Genomic DNA, 16957 nt, shown 5'->3' on the forward strand with positions numbered 1-16957 from the left:
TGAAATGAGCCTGCAGAGGGGATGTACAGGGTTGTGCAGTCATCAGTGGTGCACTAGGAGTTCTCGCTTAACCATCCAAAGCAGACTACTGATAAGATAGTAACATCTAGAAGATGACGTATAGGCTAAGAAAGTGGTGTAACTAATGGTGTCCTGGCTGAAGCTGTCTTCAGAGGAGGATAATCAATCCTTCTCCTTGTGCTTGCAGAAGGTGGGATACTTAACTTAAATACCATATCCTAATGCTTGTGGGATGGACTGGAGAGACACACAGCAAATTCATAGCTAGATTTCAGCTAGATGGTAATCTAGGTCTTAGTTTGAAAGAATGAGTAAGTCAATTGTTAACACCTTATCAGAATGCTCAGATTTCCTAGCAAAAACATGATCTTCCTTGCATTACTCTCAAGTTACTGTTTTCTGAAGATAAAGAAGCTGAGGAATTCTGTTGTTCACAACCACTTCCTCTATAATCCATCAGACTTTGCACTTTCCACTAATTGTGCTATGCTAGTAGTGTCCACAGTTTTATGAATCAGCCAAGGAGTAATTGCCTTGGACGGAAGGGTATATGTGTTTGGGCTAGTCTGGAATCAGCAACTTTGGGAAGTTCTTCCACCCACTCAGTCTGACACCACCATGACAGATGTCATGACCTGGGACTGTGTACAGGGAGATGATGAAACCCTGCTGGTAAATGCGTGCTGTAGCAGGCCCTGTGCTGGGGAATAAGGAAACTGATTAAAAGTTAAGTGGAAACTGAGTAGTAAGATTTTGATATTGTTTAAAGTAAGTCTTTTACTGTCTGCTCTAGCGTAATGCCTTCACCTGAAGGCTTCTGGAAATTTCTCTCCTGCTTCTCTAGTCACCTGTCCTGTGGTGCAACACACTTGAGCATTTAGATGTGGGAAGCAGAGCAGCTCCTAAAGAGCAGCTAATGCACATACCCCATTTGCTGTCAGCATCAGCCCTGCACTTGCCAGCAGCAGGGGTGACCCTCAGTACCTGTCAGGGTAACTTGCTTTCACCCGAATCTAGATAGCAGCTGGGTTCCTGACTTGGTCAGAGATTGTAAGATGAGTTGAGTGCCAGTGATTCAACCAATTTTTTAAAATGCTTGTATTGTGAGGGAAGGCTTTAGTGTGAGCATCATGCTCTGGGCATATGGTTAAGACATGACGTGCAGGAGTCTGGGGAAACTAATTCTGATGGAGAATAGGTTGCACAGACTTTGGGTAGCCTCCAAACTGTCTTCCAGGTTTTGTGGCAGCAGCTAATGTGCTGTTCTGTATCTGTCTCACAGGGATTGAGCCTCATGGGAACATGGTGAAGCAGCCTGCCATCTTCACAGTGGACACTATCAGTGCTGGGCAGGGTGACCTGATGGTCTTCATAGAAGATCCAGAAGGCAACAGAGAGGAGGTATGTACGTTAAGTGTCTTGTATGGAAAAGTCAAATTAGTCTGAATGCTGTAGTTTTTTGCAGTACCCTTCATCTTTCACAAGTGAGTTCTTAACAAATAAGTAATCTAAAAAGAAATTGCAAAATACTGTTTATCTAAAGTGTAAGAAGCCTTAAGCTTTTCTTCATAATTGCCTTGAAAAAAAGTCACTACCTGCAGCTAAGCAACACAACTCCAGCGTCCAGTAGTTGCAGTACTGGCCAAGTACACTCTGACCTGTTTTTAGATAACATACATCACTAAATCACTGTCTGCATTTATTCATTCTGCAAGAATGGCTAAAGCAGCTATTTAGATGCCATGAATCATTTTGAGTTAAAATGCTGGTTTTAGTGTTTATAGAAACTTCTTATCCAAGTGTTCCACTTGATCATGTTACAGCATTCCAGAAAAATACAGCTGTACATTGGACTTACTGTCTCTTCATTTTTGGCCTGCCTCACTAGAGCAATTAACAGCAAAGGAAAGGGTTGGGGTGGGGAGAAAGTGGCTTGCTTCCTCTCTTGTCAAGACAAAACCAATGGGATGTTTTTCCATGTGGCTAGAGGGGGATAGCAAGGATCCCTGCTCTTACAGCAACAAGGGTCTAACATTGCTGACTCTGGAAATAGATTGCAGTATCAGAAAAGAGTTCAGCTGGCGTGCATAGGCACAGCTTGAGGATGGATGTGTTTTCTCTCCTAGGCGAAGATAACGCCGTCCAGTGACAAAAACAAGACCTACTCAGTACAGTATGTTCCAAGGGTTACTGGACCTCACAAGGTGCGTTTTGTGTCAATAACCAGTATTCTCTTGCTAGACACACTGCTCTACAGGTTGTTAACATGAGCCCCTGAGGGCTCACTGATGAGTAAAGAGTCACTCCAGGCATCCTGAAGAAAATTTAAATTGATGAGGCCTTAGTTCTCCATCTGGCTTTTGGACTCCTGTCTTCTCAAGGGGGAAAGAAGTGTGTGTTGGGAGAAAGTGCATTTGTGTTTGGGTATCAAGTGCTACAGCTGAGCCACTTTGTGCAACTCACAAAGCTGGTTTTGTGGGTTGTCATGAAAACAACAGATGTTTCTAGATGGTCTCTTTGCTGGTGGTACTGTACACTGTAGGGATTTTGCAGACAAGGATTCCCTACCTTTGTCCCTGGATGCCCATAGATGTAAGTTTATAATGGGTGATCATATTGTTTCACACTTCCTAGGGTTGCTGGTCCCCACAGCCAGCCTGAAAAGATAAAATGCAACTTCTGCTCCCACTTTATTGCTGGATGGAGATCCACCTTGTATTGGCACATGCTGATTCAAGCTTCCATGCTGGTGTGCCTGACTCTGTAATCAATAGAACTTTAAGAAGGTGGCCAGCAGTTAGCATGGATATGATGAGGGTTGTGGGATGAATGGTCCCTCACCTCTGAGGGAAAGAGTCTTTGTGTTATAAATGCACCTGCTTGACCCTGCGCTTGGCTTTATGGTGGTGGTCTGAGCTCTGCCTCTGCCAGGGGTGGGTCTAAGCTGATGGTGTCTGTCTCTAGGTTTCAGTCCTGTTTGCTGGGCAGCACATCTCGAAGAGCCCGTTTGAAGTGAATGTTGACAAAGCCCAGGGAGATGCAAGTAAAGTGACAGCAAAGGGACCAGGACTGGAGGCAGCAGGGAACATTGCCAATAAGCCTACCTACTTTGACCTCTACACAGCAGGTAAGCAGGATGAGTGATGATGGAAATCCTGCAGTTTCCTCAAATGTGAGAACCTAAGGCCTCGGAGAAATAAAAATGCTGAAAAGTGGGTGAGAATTTGCTGCCCTGTCAAACTCATAGGTGAAATAATAATAGCTGGGCTGCTCAGAATGCTTCAGCTGTGTATGAAGTATTTGAAGTGCAGAGCTGAGCTGGGGCAAGAGGGTGCTAAGCCTGACCCAGAAATTTGCCATGAATTTGCTGGATGACAGCAGTCAAGTTCTTTTTTCTTTTTTGAAAGGCTGGTTTCTTTTCCCAACTCATTTTAAACAGGAATGTGACATGTTGAATATAAATGTAAAGGATAAACTGTGAGCAATCTGCAAACGCATAGTGTGTTCTATATTTAGCTCTACAGAAAGAACCTGCTGCAGTGCTACTTACTTTGAGTTCATACTTCAATGATGAACTGGTTTCAACCTCTATTGTAATTATTAGAGGGCTACTATCTTCATTAGGGCATCTCCATCACATTATTTGTTACCTGCTATTAGGCCAATGCTGTAGCCTAGAGGAATGAGTCAATAAGATGCTACAAATGTTAATTCATTTAGAACAATGTGAAACTACTTAGGGCAGTTACTTGTAGCATTTAAACACCAAAATATGCTGAGTAGCATATTTGAAATTTCATTCTGCCTGAGGGAGCTTAGGAATAAAATTAAATGTGGTTATAGTGAGGGAATTATTAGTTCAACCTCTAATTGAGAGAGGGAGTGGTCTGAATCATGTAAAGACAGGTCTGGCCTCTGAAAGTATATAGAAAACTGTTTTTGTTGTATGATGAGTTGAATAAGATGTGAGAGAAGCAGGTGTCTGAACAAAAGTGAATACATATAGTCCAGCAGAGAGGATCCTTGTCAGACCAGCATTCATTTGTTCAATCTCTTAATCTAAACCACTTCAAAGCTGGAGAGATTGAACTGACTGGTAAAGCTGTGAGCTGATCTGCGATAGAGGTACCACAGGATGGTATCCATAGGGTAACCAGGCTGTATGTACATTCACTATGTTGTGAAATCCTGTGGCTGGAGCAGCAGAGCAGAGCCCCGTCAGTTTGACTTCATGGAATGCCACCATACTGTCTTGCCCATTCCCTGCTCAAATGTTTGACTGCTGTCAGCAAAAGCTGAATGCAGAGGCTGTACCTAGAATGGGCAGCAGAAGATGGCTGGCTGAGCCCAAACAGCTGGTGGTAGTCTGAAACAAGGTGCCTGGTGCTGGTGGAGATGCCAAGGCTCAGCTGGGCTTGTTTACTTTGCAGGTGCTGGTGTGGGTGATGTGATTGTGGAAGTGGAGGATCCTCAGGGGAGAAGCCTTGCTGAAGTTGTAGTGGAAGACAAAGGCAACCAAGTCTACCGTTGCACCTATAAACCTGTTCAAGCTGGTCCTCACATTGTCAAAGTGACTTTTGCTGGGGAGGCAATTCCCAAAACTCCTTGCACTGTTCTCATTGGAGAGGGTATGTTTTTTGAAAATGCATGTAAATGTAGATGGCCACTTTTCTCCTTCAGTGTGATCACAGAATATGCTTGGATCATGCCTTTTATATTCTCTGTACCTTTCAACATCTTGGTCCTGTTTCAGTGGGTCACCTGAGTACTCTTAGGGTAAAACAGTGCTCTCTAACAGTAATATGGCTTTTGTTGCTAGTTTCCTTTCTGCCTAGACTTACAAATGTTAAGCTGCCCTTTGAATTTTTTTTTTTTGAGTAATTTATGCAGCTATGCAGTGTCTTGCCGTTTTCCACCCTTGTTCCTCAAATGACTGTATTTACTGTTTTCCTCCTTAACGGACACCTAATTTGCTTTCTGTTCCATCCTTACGTGCTCCTATGCTTTTAGATCTCTGCTCATCTCTCCTGAGCTACCCTCCATTTGTGGAATTTTGGACTTCACTGCTAATGGCTTCATAGTTGGTAAGAGGTGTGCAGGATGCTCCGTCATGTTTGCTTTTGTAAGCTTCTAGCCTGCAGCTTGTCCCAGCCAAAAGGATTTTTGGTTTTGTTGGGGTTGGGGAGGAAAGTTGCAAGTGAACTGAAGCTTTGTGTGACCCAGTCAGTGAAACTGGCTTAACCACAAGCTGCCTGACGCAGCTGTATAAGTGCTCTGCAAGCTGTTCCCACTCCACGTCAGCCACGCTCCTGTGTGTCCCCACTGAGCTTTCAGAGCTGGCAGATGGCACACAATCCCTGCTCACACCATCCAGTGTAGGACACGGGACGATGTTGGCTGCTGCAGGGGTGAGGGGAAAACCTGTAAGCTGTTGTATAATGAGTGAAAACCTAACAATCTGCTTGGCAGACTTGTGCTTCTGCTGTGAGCACGGTGTGCTTGGGGAAAATGCGTGTTTGGTTTACAGTGCTGGGAAGCTGCGGTTGTTTGTAAGTCTCTTGAAACCTCCCAGGTCTCTGGTGTTGAAAACCTTATGACAGCTGGGATTGTGTAATGAAAACTATTCCTAAGTGTGTGTAATTTCTGTAGCCACTCTGCAGGCCCAGAGAAGTGCTTGCAGTAAAGAGGCCAAGATAAGCCTAAGCCATGTGTAACCTCCTGCCCCACCCTGCTTCAGTCTGCAGAAGGCTTGGTGACTTTGCCTCTGTGAAAGTGTGAACTGTGACAAGCAAGGGGGATTTGATGCAGCATCTTTTAACAAAGCATAGGCAAAACTCAGCTTTGTTAATAGCAGTTATCCCAGTCATGTGCTTCTGAAAGACCAGCAGAATAATACTGTTCACTGGGGCTTATCTGCAAAAGGGACCGTTCACCCCACACTGCAGTGGGCCTCAACGCGAAAGGCGTCAGGAAGGTTGTGTCTGTGGTAAATAATCTCTTATGTGATAGCTATGGAAAAGTCTTGTATTGATAACTGGCATTGAATTGGAAAGCAGCAGGGCTTCAGTGTTTGCAGTCATTCTATAAAATGGTCTTGGAAGGGGTCAGTGTTGCCTGGCTGCACTACTGCCTAAAAGCTGGGGGGCATAGACAGCAGCTGGGCAGACTCCTGTCTGTCTGCCTTAATGCTATAAGCTTGTGTTAAAAGCTAAGCTGTGGTTGCCCTGAGTCAACATTAAACTAAAGGTTGTCCCAGGCTGGCTAGGCTGCCTGTATGTTGAGATCAGAGACAGTAGTAATGCCTGAAGTTGCCTTGCAGCCTGCAACCCCAACGCCTGTCGTGCCACTGGTCGAGGTCTGCAGCCCAAGGGTGTCCGTATCAGGGAGACGGCCGACTTCAAGGTTGATACAAGAGCAGCAGGGAGCGGAGATCTTGGAGTGACTATAAAGGGACCAAGTGAGTGCTGGGGTGAATCTGTGCTGTGCATGTGTTTTAGAGAAGGGGGAGGAGCAGAGCCTGGGAAAAGGAAGAGCAGGAAGGAGATGGTGTCCTGATGGACCTGATGGGATCTGTATAAAAAGCCACATTTCAGAAGGGTTTATTGGTACTTTGTGTCTATTGGGGAGGTTTTGATGTGCAGGGCTGGGTAAGATTATATCTGGTTTTAGTTCTTTCCATTTTAATGCATCGGTTAGCAAAACTGAGGAAACCCGTGTATCTGCCTGCTGTGGCCTCTAAGCTTTATGGGTACACATTGTATCTTCATCCAGACTGTGGAAGCAAGTCACACTCCAGGGTCTGGCAAGATGGAAATCCTGCTCTCATAAAGCTGGGAATGGCTCAGAGCAGTATTCCTGGTTGCACTAGCTGCTTGGGCACACAAGCAGAGGAGGAAAGGAACCCAAGCTGACAGAGACCATCTGTGAGGATCCATCCCCAGATCCCTTGGTCCTGAGCTCTGCATGTGGCTCTCTGCCTGGCAGGCTGTGCGAGGAAGGGAGCACAGGGGCTGCTGGCTCCTGTGGCTGCCAGCGGCAGTCCCTGTGTGGTACTCTGAGCCCGCCACCTCCCCCCACCTGGAGCAGCATTCAAAGGTGCATTGTATTTCCTTCACCTCCTCCACACACACAGAGCTCTGACTGTGTGGCTTCATGAGGCTGGGGGGAAAAAAAGCAACAGGCGTATCAATGTAAATTTTAGCGTATTAAGCTTTTCTTCCTGAATTCTTCATCTTGAAGAAAATGAAAAGTAGGCATTCCCTGCATACTTGTGGTTACAAAGTCTGACAAATGTTAGGCTTTTTTGTTTTAACATATGACATGCATCATACTGCAGACTAAGAAAATAAAACACAAGGGAACTTATTAAGTCTGGTAACCTAAAATACTTTCTGCTGTATTTCTTCTGGAAGTGTTTGCTGTCTTAGTCCTAGAGGGCAGCTAGAACTAACTTCCTTATAACCTGACCTTTTTTTTTTTTTTCCTGGTGGAAGAAATTTATTCTTGCTAGCTAAAATAAATACTAGAAAACATGAACTTGTCTGAGTAATTGAAAGCAGGATGGAAACTGTTAAGTTCAATGCTGAACTGATCTTTCAACAGAGGGCTTGGAGGAGTTGGTGAAACAAAAAGGCTTTATGGATGGTTTATATGCATTTGAATATTATCCAGCCACGCCAGGGAAGTACGTTGTCACAATTACATGGGGTGGGCAAAACATCCCAAAAAGGTGAGTCAAAAGTAGCTTTTTGGGCATTTTTGTATCCTTCAGTGGGTTGTGTAGTTGGTGGGCTTCTAAATTTTTAAAACTGATTTTTGAAGAAGCACTGGGGAGACAAGTTAGTGGCAAATTGTTGTACCATTTTACTTTTAACAGATTGTTTTCTGGCTGCAGCAGCTTGACAAAACTCTGAAGGGTGATTTGCGTCAGTCTTTCTAATGCAAAATCATGAATAAAAAAACCTTATAAAATATGGTGGATCATGCAGCTTGAACTTTGCTGTAAGATTTTGAAGGGATCTATTACTTCAGTGTCCACAGCTATAGCAAGCAGAGCAAGTATTTGACACTCAGGATTTGTGGTAGAAGATGTAAGCATGTGATGGGTTGGATGACCTCTGCTAGAAAGACACTGCTGGGCACTGTGCCACCACATGGTAGCATCTATTAATTTGGAAAATCCAATGTAAAGCCTCATTAAAATATCTGGGGGAAAACATAGATTCTGTATTTGTCACAGTTTCTAATAGCATTTCTAATGCTTTGTTTTTCTCTGGTAGTCCCTTTGAAGTTCAGGTGGGTCATGAAGCAGGTCCTCAGAAAGTGCGAGCCTGGGGGCCAGGACTGCATGAGGGAGTTGTGGGCAAGTCAGCCGACTTTGTGGTCGAGTCCATTGGCACAGAAGTTGGCTCTCTTGGTACGTTACTTGATTTAGTTTCCCTGAAATATTTGTATCTTGCAATGCTAGCAGCAAACTCATGAGAAACAATAGGTTTCCCAACAGTAAAAAAAACATGTCTGTAGGACATTGCGGTCTAAACATAAGCATCAGAGTATGAAAGGCAAGTCCTAGAGACAGGAGTGTGTGTGATAGAGTGTTAATCTGGTTTTGTGGGATGAGATGCAGAAGGGAATGATGGATGATGGATTATCTCCTATATTACTGAAGGGGGGGTGACTGAGAGATCAGGCATGGTTATGGCTAACAAAAAGCGATTTGTGGAAGTGGTGTTAAATTAGTGGCCACCACAAACCTAACATGAGGAACCTACTTGTTCCTTTTTCAGGCTTTGCAATAGAAGGCCCTTCTCAGGCTAAAATTGAGTGTGATGACAAGAATGATGGCTCATGTGATGTGAAGTATTGGCCCAAAGAGCCTGGTGAATATGCTGTGCACATCATGTGCGATGATGAGGACATAAAAGACAGCCCTTACATGGCCTTCATTCGACCAGCTTCAGGAGACTTCAACGCGGATAAGGTGAGGCATAGGAGTTCACCCATGGCATAGCATGTCTTTGAGGTAACTACAGCAGAGATGTTTCTAAAGGATTCTGGTAGTAGACTCTTAAGCTGCCTCTGCTTAAAGCTCTGAATTTGCTGAGATATTATCCAGCCAGATATTCCCCAGCTTTTTCTAATAACACTGTTGTGGTTTTGATTTAATGTAATGAAAACTTGCTGAAGTAGTATTGCATGCTTCATGGGGTTTGTGGAAGGGGCAGGTCTTCATACATAAATCACTTAGTTTTGTTTCTCTTTTTGAACTGCAAGCTAATACTCTTGAGGTGCTCTTATAGGTGAAGGCTTATGGCCCAGGCTTGGAGAGGACTGGCTGCATAGTGAACAATCCTGCTGAGTTCACAGTTGAAACCAAGGATGCTGGGAAAGCACCTCTGAAGATGTATGCACAGGTAAAAACCCAAAGGCAGCTGTGTGAAACTGCAGCAAAAGGGCTTTAATACTGTTTGGAAAAATGCCTTAAGTATTTCTACTCACACACCACTTAATTCTGGGCATGTGTAATTCAGTCAAAGCTCTGTGCTTTGATCTGTGTAATGTAGTCAGGCAACAACCGAAGACAAAGTGACTGCTCTGAAGTGTATGAAGTACATGGCTTTGCTTCCTTACTTGGAAGGAAAAGTAAGCAAAGTAAGGTGTAATTTCCTTGAGATGTCATTTGGAAGCACTGAAGTGTCTCTGAGCCTGTGAATTTACTATATGTTGTAGGATGGTGTATGAATGATCAAGTGTTAGATGAGGAAGACTTACAGGAGTGTAAATTGCATGTTTCTTCAGTATTTCTGAACTGCAGTTGTGGGGGAAAAAAAAACAAAAACCTGACATATTTTGGAACAGTCTAGGGCTGTTCAAACTATGCAAACATTTTTGAAGTACCTGAACCTTCTGCTTGTATTACTGCTTTTTAGGATGGAGAAGGAAACCCTATTGATATCCAGATAAAGAGCAAGCCTGATGGTGTGTTTGCCTGCTCCTATGTGCCAGTTAAACCAATCAAACATACAATCTCTGTTGTCTGGGGAGGAGCCAATGTGCCCAATAGTCCATTTAGGGTAAGTACAGAGATGAGTAGTTCTTAGTTCTAGCCAAATAGGACTGTAGTGCTCACAACTACTTGTGAGTACAGCTAGGATCATAAAACCCTTCTGTGAACTTCAAAGAGGTGTGTCCTGCTCCATTTTTTTTTTTAGAAGTCTATCCACTTGTATGAATCTTTCTGTTTTTACAAACTCACTGGTGGTCTCCTATCAGCCTAGCTGCAGCCTGAGAGATTTGGGACCATTCATTTGCATCTGTTATCCTATAGCTCCTCTCCAAGCAATGCTCTGACTTGGTTGTGATCTCAATTTTAGCAGAGATGTATGATCCTGACCCTTGTGAGTTTGTGTAGGTCCTTATAGGTCAAGGGAGTCATCCTCAGAAAGTCAAAGTGTTTGGACCTGGCGTGGAGAGAACTGGCCTGAAAGCAAGTGAGCCGACCCACTTCACTGTGGACTGCACAGATGCAGGAGAAGGTAAAAGCAGGCTGGGCTGTTCTGTAGTATGAGAATCACAGGTCATGCAAGGAGAGGATTATATACTCTTCCATGCTGATTTTCCTTATTTAGTGGAAAAACCTTGGGAAGCAGAACATTGCAGTGAATTGTGATCTGATCTGTTACATTAGTTAACACAGTAACTCAGACAGCTAGAAATGGAAATGGTCTGGCTGTTTGGCTGGCAATGTCTGTGCTGTCCAGTAGCAAAACCTCCATTTGCTTTTCCTAGGTGATGTCAGTGTTGGAATTAAGTGTGATGCTCGTGTGGTCAGCAGTGAGGAAGAGGACATAGATTTTGACATCATCCACAATGCTAATGATACATTCACAGTGAAATACTCGCCACCTGCCGCCGGGCGCTACACTATTAAAGTGCTTTTTGCAGGAGAGGTTTGTAATCTTCATTTTGCAGCCTGATGTTTCTTTGCTCACCATGCATTTGCCAGTTCACATCTGGCTCTTTCAACATCAGCTCACATGCACTTGGTTTGGTCACTGTTTCTGTAACAGTGTGAAAAATGGAAATTTCTTTTGTAATACTTGCATGTATGCAAGTGAGAGGGGTTCGTCAGGGACACTGAAGTTTGTGTAATATGTTGGATTGGCATAGTGAGTGTGGTCTCCATGGTGGGGCAAGGCTGCCTTCTAAAAAAGCCTAAGTGACTTTTCAAGGAAAACAGCGGAAAAAGCTTTTCTTAAAAATAAAAAAGAGGGACAAACTTCCAGCTGTTAACTTTGCCCTATATTTTGAATTATAGTACTCAGAAGGCAATGTTTAAGTGAGGTGAAATTTTACTCAAGATGCTGGAATTAAGAGTAGAATTATCTTTAAATTATTATCTGTTTAATTTTGACTAGTGAAGAGTGACTTAGTTATTTTTGGAGTTCTGTTTCTGTTGCAGGAAATTCCTGCCAGCCCATTCAGAGTTAAAGTGGACCCCTCCCACGATGCCAGCAAAGTGAAAGCTGAGGGACCTGGGCTGAACAAAACTGGTGAGAGCTGGGTTCATGTAGTGTGACCAGTACTGGATCATGAGGAGCTGTTGCAGGATGGTGACAGCCTGTCTCAGAATTGCTGGGATGCAGCAGCAGGGTGGGGTGTCAGGCAGTTGGAAATAATACCTTTCCCTTGGCATTTTGCTTGACTGGGCTTTATGGGTACTGAATGCTTCTTGAGAAGAGTTTCTGTGTGTGAGCCATATGTAAATTAGAATTAACATTTTTCTTCAGGTGTGGAAAATGGCAAACCAACACACTTCACTGTGTTCACCAAGGGAGCTGGAAAAGCACCACTGGATGTTCAGTTCAGCAGCTCTGTGCCAGGAGAGGCAGTGATGGATCTGGATATCATTGACAACTATGACTATTCCCACACTATTAGGTACACACCCATACAGCAGGTAGGTCTGACTCGTGTAGCAGTACAAGAGTGAACAACTCATGTTGCTGTAGTGCAATGGCCTCCCTCCCTAGTACCTGTGCACAGAGGGAAAAGCAGAAAAAACTTGCCAGGGTATCCTAGTCCCCAGGATCCCAAACACCTGCAGTACAATGGGAGCTGGAAAGCAGTTTTTCTGGTGTAGTTATTGATAGCTTGCCACTGCTTTCTTTTCTATGGCAGAGGGAGATACTGACACAGTAGCACACAGCTCACATTGTCATTCCATACCTTATCAATTGAAGGAGAGAGGTGGCAAACCTTCCCAGACTTTATAATAGAGCTGACTGCTGCCCCAGCTGCCAGAGTCCTGCAGGTTGGGATTGTGGCAAGCTGCTGGTGTCAAAGGAGGTGGAGTGCAGGGACAAAAAGAAGAGTTTGGGTGATGCTGCACTAGTTCCCAGTAGGCAAGTGATGAAGTTGGTGCCTTTCTAGCAGCACCATTAAAGGGCTGAAAGTGGAAACTCCTACTAACTAGAAGTATTTTTCCTTATGCTGTACTTGTATGTTTGTAAAGGGCCACTAAACACCAGAATGCACAAATCTCATATTTCTGAGGACATAGGTGCTCTGGTGCTGAGATTTTAGTGTTTTGCTGCTCTTGTTCTCCTGAGCAACCAAATTTGCTACTAGGTCATCTGCCCCAGCTTCCTTGAATGAAGCTATATAAGAGTGAACTGATAAAGAAGACTGCAGTGTTATTTAGCTGATAATGCTTGTTCAGAATTCTTGGAAGCACCATAGAGCTAGCATTTGTTTTTTGATAAAGCAGTTGCATGATCTCAGGATGTGGCTGGTGTGCCTGTTTGGAAAGGCTTTGGCTTGTTTAGTCAGGGTTGGTATGCAGAACGGAGCACTCCTCTATATTCTGTGCGTTCATGATCAGTACCAGACTGCTGTGTTTCACCTGAAAATCACTGATGAAACAAGCCAGGCTGCCCAAACCAGGTTTTCCAGTTGTGTCTTCCATCTGGAGAAGTACCATGGTTCATGGAAGGGCTGTAGGCTTACAGGAGATGCTTGCAAATAGCAGTGGCAGGAGAGCAATGGTTAAAAAGAGATGAAAATAGACTGCTCAGTAATTAGAGTAGCCTCATTGTCCCTCCATGCTGTGAGCACAGAGGTCTTTCCTGGACTCTGTCCTTCTCAGGTTCCTAAGCAGTAGCTTGTGAATGGGACAGTGAACTCTTCAGAGCAGGGGAAGGATGGAGTAGGTAGTTAAATTCCTGAGGGGCAGCGTCAGTCACAGAGCAGCCTTGGTTTAATGCTGTTTATTTGGCCTTATCTATCTCGTGGTGTTGCTACAGCTACCCGTGTGTGTGTTTTCTAGAAACAACCAAAAATAATCATGGAAAGCTATTCAACTAGCTTGCATGAAACATCCATGATTATTTCATTTTTGAGCAAAACTGGCCAAGAATGAAAAGTAAGCAAACAGTGAATATAGCTAAAATATGGACTGCGGTAGGAGAGAATAAAAGGAACACACATCACGGGCTGGAGCTTGCCGTGGCTGTGCAGCATTCCAGCCAAAATACACAAGAGCATTAATCTTTCTGACTTGTAGAGCTTAAACCCCTGGTATTTCAGATGCTGTAATAATATGGCCTCTTAGCTTTGGCCTCTCCATGTGGTGGAAGGGGATACCTGGTCTGGAGCAGTGGGACGTTCATTCAGCTGTCGGGTCTGAGCTCTGGGAGGGTGGGAGCCAGCCTGAGCTGGAGGCTTTGCCAGGCAGCTTGAATATAGTCTAATAAAGGTTGGAAAGAACTGTCTTTTTTGCTCTTCCTGTATTAAATAAAAACCATTTAGTACTTTGAAGGAAGGGCTGCAGTGGTGTGAAAGCTTTAGTGTCCATAAACCAGTAAGCTTGGCTGTGGCCAGATAGTAGAGGTAAGTTGGTATTGTACTGCTTGGGTTTTGGTGTGTCTGTGCAAAGTGAGGAACTGAGCTAACATGCAAATTCTCCAACTAGGGTCCAATGAAGGTTTTGGTAACTTATGGTGGTGATCCTATCCCTAAAAGCCCTTTCACGGTGGGCGTTGCTGCTCCTCTAGACCTAAGCAAAGTTAGAGTCAATGGACTCGAAAACAGTAAGTACCCGTGGGCTGGAAGCTTCTGAAGGGTCTCTGGAGTCTGGGTGATAGCCAACATGTCCTGCTGGAACAGGAGTAGGCAAAACAATCTCCTTTTTAGCTTGCTACAGCTGGGGATCAACCAGCTCCAACTTTATAACCTGACCACACTTATTTAGAGGGTCCTCTTGAGGACTGAATTTCAATTTGGATTTCCTTTTCTTTTTTTCCTTTCTTGCTAAGATTACATAGTAATGTGGAGAAAATGTGTTTGAGGTTTGGTCCTTTGTGGTGAGCAGAGCTGGAGGCTTCACCAGGCTGAGCACTCACTTATGAAATCTGTTTCCCTGAGGGATAGACAGCTATTCAAATGCATCAAACTGTTACAATGCACAGTGTCATTCACAGTCTTTTTGTTATCTGAAAGTGGAAGAACTTAAGGCTGTGAAATATTGTGTCTTTCCTGAAATGAGCCTCTGATACTATCAGACCACACCTTACAGGCTTATTTTCCCCTGTAGCTTTGTAGTGTCAATTAACCAAAGCATTTGTTTTTGGGTTTTTGTTTTGTTTTGGGTTTTTTGTTTGTTTGGCTTGGGAGGGTTTTTTGCCTTCGAAGGAATGCAGACTGGGCAGGGCTCTGCCAGTAGCTGCTCCCTCAGTGATGTGTGCATGGGAGATTCCTTGGACTGCTGTCTGATGTTAAGTAATGTAATATGGATTTTGTCTTCTTCAGGAGTGGAAGTTGGGAAGGATCAGGAATTTGTAATTGATACCAAAGGAGCTGGTGGGCAAGGTAAACTGGAGGTTAATATTTCCAGTCCTATGAGGAAAGCTGTGCCATGTCTTGTGGAACCAGTTCTGGGTAAGGAGTGCAGCACTGCAAAATACATCCCACGGGAAGAAGGACTGTATGTGGTGGATGTGAGTTATGATGGTAACCCGATCCCAGGGAGCCCCTACACTGTGGAGGCCACGTTACCTCCAGACCCCTCCAAGGTAAGTGAACAGTATAGGGCTGTAACAGCAACTGATACCTGAAAATTGAATTGTGGGCTATTGCATGAGATTTGGCTTGGTCTTGGCCAAAACATACTGAGGAACATCATTACTTAGAGTGCTCATTGATTCCTTTTGCAGCCTCCATGACTTGTAGAATTCATTCCTGTAACACTGTATTTAAAAAAAAAAATAAAAAATTGAACTAATCAAAAATATGGCAAGCATCCTGCTTGCCATAGTGTGGCAAATTTAAGCATTGCTCCTAATTTAACTGAAGTCTGTCTGATAAGCATCTCTGATGTATTAAGATGTTTTTTTTCCTAGGGAAATATATTTAAAGAAAAGCGTGTACAGCCATCAATTACTTTAAAATTTCTACCTTTCAGTTCCCATGGCTATATAAAAACAGCTACGGTGAGATTATAGATATCCTTACCTAGAAACCTCTTTGGAGGAGAAGTACCAGCTTTACAGTAAAAATGGGCTGAGTGTCAAAGGATACAGTGCTTTCTGTGTATTTTTAAGAGTCTGTCAATCAAATCCAACATACAAGCAAGTCTAACTAGGAAGTCTTCTGGCAATAACATGGAAAAGGCTGTTTAACTCAACTGCATATTCTCTTTTAGGTGAAAGCTCATGGTCCAGGTCTTCGAGGGGGCCTTGTTGGAAAACCAGCCCAATTTACAATAGATACCAAAGGGGCAGGAACTGGAGGTTTGGGTTTGACAGTAGAAGGTCCGTGTGAAGCTAAAATTGAATGTTCGGACAACGGCGATGGAACCTGCTCTGTCTCCTACCTCCCTACGAAGCCTGGAGAGTATTTTGTAAACATCCTCTTTGAAGAAGTTCACATTCCTGGTTCGCCCTTTAAGGCAGATATAGAAATGCCATTTGATATCTCTAAAGTCATTGCTACAGGCCCAGGTCTGGAGCGTGGTAAAGTAGGCGAGGCAGGGCTGCTGAATGTCGACTGCACAGAAGCTGGTCCTGGGGACCTGCGGGTGGACATGGTGTCAGATACTGGTTCCAAAGCTGAGGTCCAGATCGATGATAACAAAGATGGGACCTATGTCATTACCTATGTGCCACTCCTAGCTGGCATGTACACCATCAAGATGAGATATGGAGGAGAGCAGGTGCCTAAGTTCCCAGCCCGGGTCAAAGTGGAGCCAGCTGTGGACACAAGCAGAGTTAAAGTGTTTGGGCCAGGAGTCGAAGGAAAAGGTGAGACTAACTTCTCTTATCAGAATCTGTAGGACTTGCAGTCCTTTTTGACTATTCTGAGCTTTGAAAGTTTTAAAAGCCTTGCGTGTTTCCATGGTGATCCTTGGACAGACAGGAGTCTCATGTTCCCAAACAAGTTGTTTGTCATGCTGCTTCACCAAATGTTTTGTTGTTGGAATATATGCACTTCTTGAAGTGACTCTTCAAAACATTTCCTGTAGATGTCTTCCGAGAAGCTACAACTGAGTTCACTGTGGATGCTCGACCTCTAACAAAGGCTGGTGGTGACCACATTAGGACACAGATCACGAGCCCATCTGGCTCCCCCACAGACTGTCTCATCCAAGACAACGCCGATGGAACATATTCAGTGGAGTACACACCATTTGAAAAGGGTAACCCTGGGGCTTGTTTTCTTTAGCTTGAAAGGGAAAAACCAAGAGCAAGCAGCTCTTCTGCCACTTTCATTTGGCAAACCCCCGAGGTCTGCCAGTAACTTCTTGGCATCTTTGCAAGAGGTCTGCCAGTAGAGGAGCTAATTCTGCTGGAAGTAGCAGAATTTTAACTTGAAGAACTGACTTTTACGGTAACTTGTCTTCAGAAGAACAGTGTGTAGATGGAATCTCAGTTACAAAATA

General features: G+C 44.0%; 1 protein-coding gene across 6 annotated transcripts in view; it reads left to right on the forward strand.

Moving 5' to 3' along the window:
• The window catches only part of FLNB (filamin B), an 86597-nt gene that overhangs the window by 43339 nt on the left and 26301 nt on the right, over window positions 1-16957 (forward strand). For all 6 annotated transcript variants that reach the window (XM_088061890.1, XM_088061889.1, XM_088061895.1 and 3 more), the window contains 18 exons: window positions 1304-1422; window positions 2148-2225; window positions 2986-3148; window positions 4452-4649; window positions 6341-6478; window positions 7624-7750; window positions 8301-8437; window positions 8808-9001; window positions 9321-9434; window positions 9951-10094; window positions 10433-10556; window positions 10810-10970; window positions 11483-11573; window positions 11811-11980; window positions 13994-14111; window positions 14830-15092; window positions 15722-16319; window positions 16541-16714. In XM_088061890.1, the coding sequence (XP_087918016.1) occupies window positions 1304-1422; window positions 2148-2225; window positions 2986-3148; window positions 4452-4649; window positions 6341-6478; window positions 7624-7750; window positions 8301-8437; window positions 8808-9001; window positions 9321-9434; window positions 9951-10094; window positions 10433-10556; window positions 10810-10970; window positions 11483-11573; window positions 11811-11980; window positions 13994-14111; window positions 14830-15092; window positions 15722-16319; window positions 16541-16714 (3111 nt within the window). The remainder of the gene's footprint in view (window positions 1-1303; window positions 1423-2147; window positions 2226-2985; window positions 3149-4451; window positions 4650-6340; window positions 6479-7623; window positions 7751-8300; window positions 8438-8807; window positions 9002-9320; window positions 9435-9950; window positions 10095-10432; window positions 10557-10809; window positions 10971-11482; window positions 11574-11810; window positions 11981-13993; window positions 14112-14829; window positions 15093-15721; window positions 16320-16540; window positions 16715-16957) is intronic.

Source organism: Pseudopodoces humilis, chromosome 13 (genome assembly GCF_049639895.1).
Source record: "Pseudopodoces humilis isolate 2021_Gansu_Grassland_sample_001 chromosome 13, ASM4963989v1, whole genome shotgun sequence".
Taxonomy (NCBI): Eukaryota; Metazoa; Chordata; class Aves; order Passeriformes; family Paridae; genus Pseudopodoces; species Pseudopodoces humilis.